Source organism: Bufo bufo, chromosome 5 (assembly GCF_905171765.1).
Source record: "Bufo bufo chromosome 5, aBufBuf1.1, whole genome shotgun sequence".
Taxonomy (NCBI): Eukaryota; Metazoa; Chordata; class Amphibia; order Anura; family Bufonidae; genus Bufo; species Bufo bufo.
Window position 1 is genome coordinate 116,008,712 of NC_053393.1, and position 9,442 is coordinate 116,018,153.

The window sequence follows — 9,442 nt, forward strand, 5'->3', positions numbered from 1 at the left end:
CAACGGTCGTGTGCAGGAGGCCTAAGAGATCTAAATTTACCACGATCTTCCCCAATTAACTTTTATAGCAGAATTCTTTAGAATGATTCATGCCACTTTATAGGACTGTGATCATTCCCCAATAAATATCTATCATCAACATTCATGTCCCAAGCACAACAGTTTTGCTAATGCTAGAAAGATGTGGGGAATTAATATGTGTATTTCATGGAATGCCTGTGTTGAATGTTGCATCATTTTCACAGTAGCAGAAATCTATGAGCTGTCCGTGTATTATGTGTTCTTGATAGATCTAACGTATTTTTTGGACTATAATACGCACTGGACTATAATACGCACCTAGGATTTGGAGGAGGAAAATAAGAAAAAATATATTTTTGATCAGACTTCAGATCAGACCTCCCAATTCTCATCAGACCCCTCAAATAAAACCCCCATTATTCATCAGAGCTCAGATCAAACCCCAAACTCAGATCCCCAAGCTCCATCAAACCTCAGATCAGACCCTCGTCAGACCCCCAATATCCATCAGCCTCACATCAGGTCCCCCCAGCCTCCATCAACCTCAGATCAGACCCCCCATCAGACTCAGATCAGACCCCCCCCAACCTCATCAGCCTCAGATCAGATCCCTATAAGACCCCCCAGTCTCCGATCAGATCCCATCAGCCTTAGATCAGACCCCCTAACCTCCATCAGCCTCAGATCAGACCTCAGATCAGATGTTAAAAAACAAACAAAAAAAACTCATCTCACTTGCTCCAGATGACGCTGCCACTCACTCACAGCTCCCTGCTCTTTTTCCGACCCACGCTGCACTGTGACCTGATGTCGCACAGCGCCAGGTCATAGTGCATGCCTACATGCACCACCTCCTGATGCTGTAAGCAGTCAGGACACAGTGCAGAGCGGGGCCCAGAAGAAGACCAGGGAGGGCGAGTATAGCCACACAGTGTTTCCCTCAACACTCCTCGCGCCTCCCGCATGCTGATAACCGCTTCCATAATGGAAGCTGTCATTAGCATTCGGACTCCAAGACCGTACTGCCACTTTTCTCTCACTTTTGGGGATAAAAAAAAGTGAGTCTTATAGTCTGAAAAATACGGTATTTAATTCTTGAAATTAGTGGCAGCACAAAATCCTGACTTCAACAATATGAAATGTATGAGTCTGCCTGATTAGGCCTCATGCACAAGGCAACACATATTATGGCGTTTGATGGATCATGCCATGATTCTAGCAGAAAAAAAATCCTATAACTCTGCAAGCGATCAGAGTCTTAGGCCGCATTCACACATACGTGGATTTTCACGGATCACGGTCCGAGAAAACCCGGCCTGCCGTCATGCTGAGTGCACGAGCGCACGGCGTCATTGGTTGCTATGACGCCGTGCGCTTCGTGCCGCCGCCGCTGTACAGTAGTACACTCGTATAGATCATGCACGTGCACTCAGCAGGAGGGGTTTTCACGGGCCGTGGTCTGTGAAAATCTACGTATGTGTAAATGCAGCCTTATAGAGGTACAGAAGGGCCCAACAGAAATGTATGGGTGCTATAGTATGAATATGTACCGAGATTATACAAACCTGTAATGCGCTCATATGCATGACCATGAAGATTTCACTGTGTAACCTGCCTGTAATAATTATTACTGGTTATAGAATAAGGTTATAGAGAATTATGTATTTTTATATCTTGAGGTAAAAAAGTTACCACACTGGCTGACAACAGCATAATACAATACCAGCAAAGTGAATTACAATCTTATTGTAATGATCACTGGGTTATCATTGCGCATAGAAATCCACACAAAAATCTGTGCAAAATTTCAGTTTGACAATCCGCACCGGGGATTTTTTTTTTTACTGTCCCAGTGAGCACTGTGCATACAGATCAGGATGCAGCAATGCTCCAGTCCTATCGATGATGTGATTGGTGAGGGCAAAGTGTCTGCATGACCATTTGGTTGAGGTTTCTATACTTCTCTATTGACTTCTATGAAATCTTCAGTCAAATCGGCTTCCAAGAAGTAACATGTCACTTTTCACGAGTTTTTTAAATCAGCTACTGAAAAATTATTTTACACTGTGTGCACAGGGCGGAGGTTTTAACATTAAAGTCAATGGAAAACTGTTGGTGAGTTTTGGGTGTGGATGTAGCAGCTAAAAACGCCTGTTTGCCGTGTGTAGGCCTCTTGCACACAAACGGTTTTTTTTTCCGTTTCCGTTCCGTTTTTTGCATTCCGTATACGGAACCATTCATTTCAATGGATCCGCAAAAAAACGGAAGGTACTCCGTATGCCTTCCGTTTCCGTTACATTCAAAGATAGAACATATCCTATTATTGTCTGCGTAACGGACAAGGATAGTACTGTTCTATTAGGGGCAAGATGTTTCGTTCCGCAAAAAGCGAAATGCACGCGGATGTCATCCGTATTTTTTGCGTACCGCAAAATACTAAAAAAGCCATACAGCCGTGTGCAGGAGGCCTAAGGCCTTATTCACACGTCAGTGATTCACAGACAGAACAAGTATCCATTAATTTTAATGAGTGTATTTACACATCAGTGTTTTAGCATGGTCTGTGGTTTTAGCACATAAGTATGCCCTATTTTGTCCTTGTTTATAGATCCATCACGCCCATTATAGTCTATGGGTCAGTGAAAAACACAGACTCAACAAAGACGCCATCTCTGTTTCATCCGTGTTCACGGACCATTAAGAGGAGATACTCTGAAAAAGTATGGACACACAGACAAAACACGAATTCTTCATGGAAATTTTCACAGATGAATCATTGACCATCTTATCATGACTTTCAACATGGACACGGACGTATGAATAAGGCCTCTTTCACACGGGCGAGTATTCCGCACGGATGCGATGCGTGAGTTGAACGCATTGCACCCGCACTAAATACCGACCCATTCATTTCTATGGGGCTGTTCACATGAGCGGTGATTTTCACGCATCCCTTGTGCGTTGCGTGAAAATCGCAGCATGCTCTATATTCTGCGTTTTTCACGCAACGCAGGCCCCATAGAAGTGAATGGGGTTGCGTGAAAATCGCAAGCATCCGCAAGCAAGTGCGGATGCGGTGCGATTTTCACGCACGGTTGCAAGGAGACGATCGGGATGGGGACCCGATCATTATTATTTTCCCTTATAACATGGTTATAAGGGAAAATAATAGCATTCTGAATACAGAATGCATAGTAAAATAGCGCTGGAGGGGTTAAAAAAAATAAAAAAAAAATTTAACTCACCTTAATCCACTTGCTCGCGCAGCCCGGCATCTCCTTCTGTCTCCTTTGCTGAACAGGACCTGTGGTGACGTCACACCGGTCATCACATGATCCATCACATGATCTTTTACCATGGTGATGGATCATGTGATGGATCATGTGATGACCGGAGTGACGTCACCACAGGTCCTGTTCAGCAAAGGAGACAGAAGGAGATGCCAGGCTGCGCGATCAAGTGGACTAAGGTGAGTTAAATTTTTTTTAATTTTTTTTTAACCCCTCCAGCACCATTTTACTATGCATTCTGTATTCAGAATGCTATTATTTTCTCTTATAACCATGTTATAAGGGAAAATAATACAATCTACAGAACACCGATCCCAAGCCCGAACTTCTGTAAAGAAGTTCGGGTTTGGGTACCAAACATGCGTGATTTTTCTCACGCGAGTGCAAAACGCATTACAATGTTTTGCACTCGCGCGGAAAAATCTCGGGTGTTCCCGTAACGCACCCGCACATTTTCCCGCAACGCCCGTCTGAAAGAGGCCTAAGGGCTCTTGCACACGAATGAGTGCTGGCCGTGCCTGTGCTGCGGCCCCCAAATTGCGGTCCGCAATGCACGGGCACTAACCTTGGGCCAGCCACATGCGGATTGTGACCCCATTCACTTGAATGGGGTCCGCGATCCGTCTGTTCCGCAAAAAGATAGGACAAGTTCTATCTTTTTGCGGAATGGAAGCACGGAACGGAACCCCACGAAAGCACTCCGTAGTGCTTCAGTTCCATGGTTCAGTTCCCGTTTCCGTACCGATTCTCCTAATTTCTTCTCAAAAATGCTGTACCATTCATTTGAATAGGGTGACAAGCAGGTGGATTTCTGCAAGCCCCATTCAGGTGAATGGAACTGATTTTCAGGCGTGGAAAATTCTGCAACAAAATCTGCCGTATGTGAAGGCACCCTTAAACTATGTCAGCTCCAGTTACAGGAGAAATCAGCAGTCAAAAAGATTTTTTTTTTTTATGGTAAATGCCCCCAAAGGTATTGTATGACCTAGCTGACAAAGTGTGAAATAAAAAAACGGAGGAAATTAAAACAAATAAATAAATAAAAACAGCCCTGCCCCCAGTGACCATATCCATATAACAGACTGTGTTTTTTTTTTTACATTTTCCCCAGGTATAAAAATTTTAAACAAAAAATACTAGAATAAAAAATTATATACAAAATAAAGCCCTATGTATCACGGAAAAGGCAAAAAAAAAATATTTACATAACAGAATGGAAAAGAAAAGATGCATGTACTAAAAAAAATTGGTATCCACATATAATACGGAATGTAAATCCATTAGTGGCATGAAAGGGTGCAGAATTTTGTTGCAGAAATTTTCGTGGCTGAAAATCAGATCTATTCAATTCAATGGGGGCAGCAAGCACATGGATTTCTGCAAGTCCCATTCAGAAGAATGGAACTGATTTTCAGTTGCTAAAAATTCTGCAACAAAATCTGCAGCGCGTGAAGATTTTTTTTTTCTTTCCATATAATGTGACAATATACTGTATTCCACCTTACCTGGGCTCGGCATGCATGTGGAACCTGCATTCCCTGAATGTAATGGAGGCCAGTATGGCACCAGTTAATGTGGTATTTAGTGTTAGGTTCCCGTCTTACTGAGATCGCCTTGACATTTGGCAGACGGGCCCAAATAATTTTGTACAGAATGATTTGCCAAGCATCTCAAATTTAATAGCGTAGCATTTGCACCAGAATACTTTATATATTTTGGCATTATTGTACTTTATTTGGTTTGCAGAGTGCTGTTGCATTGTATATTTTTTTTGTCTTTGTGCTTTCAGCCATGGCAACGCGCACCTGCGCACTGGATGTGCTGACTGACCCCCAATTTTTCTTTGCAATGTGACAATATACTGTATTGTCTGATTAATCTTAAAGGGTTTCTACCACCACATTTTGACCTAATTAGCTGTCTGACACTAGTGATCTGCTAGTGTCTGCTCTACCTAACCATGCTATTGTAATACCTTTCTCTGCAGCGGTTACCTCTAGGTGCTATTGGGGCGTCTTTTCAGCACCTAGAGGCTCTGTCTACTCACCATGTCTGCCACCCAGCTCGTCCCTCCAGCCCGCCCATCTCCTCTAGATTGACAGCCTCCATCGCGGCTGAATTCTCGTGCCTGCACCGTGTGCGTCTGTATTCGGCGCAGGCACAGTGACTGTCAGATCGCTAGTGTCAGACAGCTAATTAGGTCAAAATGTGGTGGTAGAAACCCTTTAAAGGGTTTGTCCAACTTTTTTTCAGACTTCAGAGAGTGGGTGCGGTGGTGATCATACTTACATGGTCCCTGCCACTTGGTTCTAGCTCCATTGCTCTGCCACTGCCTCCACAGGTCCTGAGTTCCCCGGGATCAACATCCTTTTGATGCAGGGGACGTGACTGCTGCAGCCAATCACTGGCCGCAGCAGTGACGTGCCGCACAGGTGACAGGTCACATTCCCTGTGTCAGCAGGAGACCCAGGACCTGGAACCCAGCAGCCGGGAACCAAATACGGCCTCCTGCACACGAACGTATGCGCCCTGTGGTCATGCTGCGGCCTGCAAATTGCTGGCCGCAATGCACGAACACCGTCCGTGGGGTAGCCACAGCGGATCGCAGACCCATTCACTTTAATGGGTCCGCAATCCGGCCGTTCCGCAAAAAGATAGGACATGTTCTATCTTTTTGCGGAACGGAAGTATGGGACGAAACCCCACGGAAGCACTCACCTCATGCGTTCACCTCACGTATTGCACCCACATGGAAAACTCGCCCGTGTGAAAGAGGCCTTAAACTGGAAACTTGCACCCTATGCTGATTTCTGCTCGTGCATCTGTTTATAACCCCAAATCACTGCTTCCCAAATGTAATCGATTTATTAGGACATGTAACAACGTGACGAGGACTTCTGATTTTTTTTTATTTTAAGGCTACATGCACACGAACGTTGTTTGTTTCCGTGTCCATTCCGTTTTTGTTTTTTTTCGGATAGGATGCAGACCCATTCATTTCAATGGGTCCGCAAAAAATGCGGACAGCAAACCATGTGCTGTCCGCATCAGTATGTCCGTTCCGTAGACCCGCAAAAAAAATAGAACATGTCCTATTCTTGTCTATTTTAGGCATTGTTACAATGGATGGATCAGCAAAAAAAAATGGATGGCATACGGATGTCATCTGTTTTTTTTTGCGGACCGCAAAAAACACATACGGTCGTGTGAAAGTAGCCTAAGAGAGTCGATGTCTTAGTAAATAAAGTAAGAATTATGGAGCAATATTTCTTAGGGTTGTCTCTGTTGCTTATCTTAGGGTGTTACCATTCCCCTTCAAAATGTCACACAGTGTGTCTGGCACTGTTAGGGTGCCTTCACACGTGGCAGATTTTGTGGCAGAAAATTCTATGACTGAAAATCAGCTGCATTCACCTAGGGCCTCATGCACACGGCCGTTGTTTTGGTCCGCATCCGAGCTGGCGTTTTGGCGGCTCGGATGCGGACCCATTCACTTCAATGGGGCCGCAAAAGATGTGGACAGCACTCCGTGTGCTGTCCGCATCCATTGCTCTGTTTTTTTTTTTTTTTTTAGCGGATGCACAATTTGCGGATGCAAAAAACAACTGTCGTGTGCATAAGGCCTAACTCCCATAGAAGTGAAAGGAGGACTTTGGGTGTTGTAGTTTCAGAACAGCTGGAGTGCCAGAGGATGCTGATCCCTGGTGTACGGATATACACCCAACTAGTAACATCCAGCTGCCAATTATAAGTACAAAAATTCTCTTTATTAAATAAACACAATCACATTGTCGTAAAAACAGCAGTAAACAGGTATGTTGTAGTGGGGAAAGACCCGAGGAGGACCGGGGGATCGACACACATGGGCTCACATAAGTTAGTGAAGAGCGTCGCAACAAAGCCAGAAAAAGAAACGAAAAAGTAACTCTGGATGGTTGAATCCAATGAGAATATACATAGGCAGTGTTGAAATAAAGACAAGCTCAGAAAAAGTACCCAGTATTGGTGCGCCGGTCCCTCAGTCTCCTTGTCCCAACGCTGTTTCGCCGTTTGGCTTTATTTAATAAAGATAATTTTTGTACTTATAATTGGAGCCGTAGTTCTACTGTTTGGGTATCGAATTTTGTAAAATGTGTTAGGGCTCCTTTCACTTTATTACTACCCGGTGTATTTAATTGGTGGGTGTTTTACTAAATAGTTTTATTCCCCTTGCAGCAATGATTCTGTATAATTTTCTCTTATAACTCAGTTTTTCTGTTCCTCAGTTATTATTACTACAATTTTATTAAACAATCTGCAATTGGGTGTTACCAGTGTGTGCATGGGGGTGTCCCTGCACAGTCTGACACTGCCTAATAAGTGCAGCCAGTGTGAAACTGTGCAGGTTCACACCCCACAATGGTGAGGGATCATGCACACGAGTGTAATGGCTCAGTACCTATATTGCATACTGTATATGGCTGGTCCGCAATATAGAGCACTGTTCGTGTGCACTTCGTGGTGCGGATGCAGACCCACTGACCTGAATGGGCCCACAATCCGCAAGATATGACTGAAGATAGGACTTCATCTATCTTTTGCGGAGCGGAGGCACAGATCAGAAGCCCACGGAAGCACTACAAAGCTCTTCTGTGGGTTTTCGGGTCTGTGCCTCCACACTGCGAAAAGATAGAACATGTTCTATCTTTAGCCGTGTGTTGCGGATCGCGGACCCATTCAAGTGCATCCACAGCATGGAGTGCACACGGCCGATGCCCATGCGCTGCGGACCACTATTTGTGGTCCACAGCACGGGAACTGAGCCATTACGGTCGTGTGCATGAGCCCTAACACTCAGTTGCAAATTAATTAACAAACTTCTGGTTGCAATAACTAAGGAACAGAACAACAGAGTTTTCTGAAAAGATGTGCTGGAATTTTTGTTGCTAATACTGACATGTCAGGGGAGGTGATGGGCCCTCTTCAGCATTGCCAGAGCTGTTGAGTCCTCAAAAGCATCAGAGGCTTTAACAGCGTCTCTTTTTTTTCTTCCAGAAATGGCCCATGAGGTCTAGACTATATATCGGGGCCACTGGGCAGTTCCTCCACCATTCTTCAGGATCAGAGGGCCTGGACCACGAGGAGACCATGCAAAGATCAGAATGCTAAGACTGGCGCTCTTCACTGTGCTGAAAAATTTGACTTTATTCTCCTGTCACTTTCTGTGTTTGGAAATTCCTGCATGAATCACCTTCTGCCTCAAAGGCTGTTTTAAACTGAAGAACGTAACATGCATGATGTCACAGAACCAAACTAATGAGGATAAAAAAAAAAGAATGGCTACATGAATGAATTAAAGGCATTAAGTGTTCCGGCAAAATGGATCCAGCTTTCTGGTCTGCGCATGCGCAGACCTTTAAAAATGCAAAAAAATAATAATACCGGATCCGTTTTTCCGGATGACACCGGAGAGACGGATCCGGTATTTCAATGCATTTGTCAGACGGATCCGCATCCCTCTGACAAATGCCATCAGTTTGCGTCCGTAACGGCCTGACGGAATCCTCTGCCGCAAGTGTGAAAGTATCCTAATGCTGTGTAATGCTGTCAGAGGAGTGGAGGTCAGAACGGGAGCTCACACTGACACACAATGCAAGTTTCTCGCATTGAATTCGCATGACGGGGGTATTGGTCATTCCCCGCTCGCTCCCCCTTTTTACCCACTTTACTATCTCAAGCCTCCCCCCGGCCCGTCCCCTAACCCGACCTCGGCCAACTCCCAATAAAACACGGACACCAAGTTTGGATTAAATTGGCCACAGCAGCCGTTTTATTACATAAATACATATAATAAATAACCTTTAATTCCCAAACTGTAACATATTCCTGAATCTTAACGGGGGAGGTCCTGGAAGCCCCAAACAGCAGAAGTTTATTACCAGGTTGAGCCGCCTTGCCACCAGCCGTTAAGCGCCAGCTCGGAGGCACCCCTGACGGCCCACCCCCCAAAATTATCCACAACCGACCACCAACCATGGGAGTCCAGCCCCAACCGTGGAGCCCTCCCATCCTCATCACCTTAGAATCTCTCCAACTTCAAGGACCTCCCACCGCCACAGCCGCCGTGACAATTGTAGCCCCCATCGTCACCC

General features: G+C 45.0%; 1 protein-coding gene across 1 annotated transcript in view; it reads left to right on the forward strand.

The window, feature by feature from the left end:
• Positions 1-8,570, forward strand: part of TCF24 (transcription factor 24) — a 30,850-nt gene extending 22,280 nt beyond the window's left edge. The window contains exon 3 of the mRNA XM_040433337.1: positions 8,346-8,570. Within this exon, the coding sequence (XP_040289271.1) occupies positions 8,346-8,459 (114 nt within the window). The 3' untranslated portion in view covers positions 8,460-8,570. The remainder of the gene's footprint in view (positions 1-8,345) is intronic.
• The last annotated feature ends 872 nt before the right edge of the window (positions 8,571-9,442 follow it).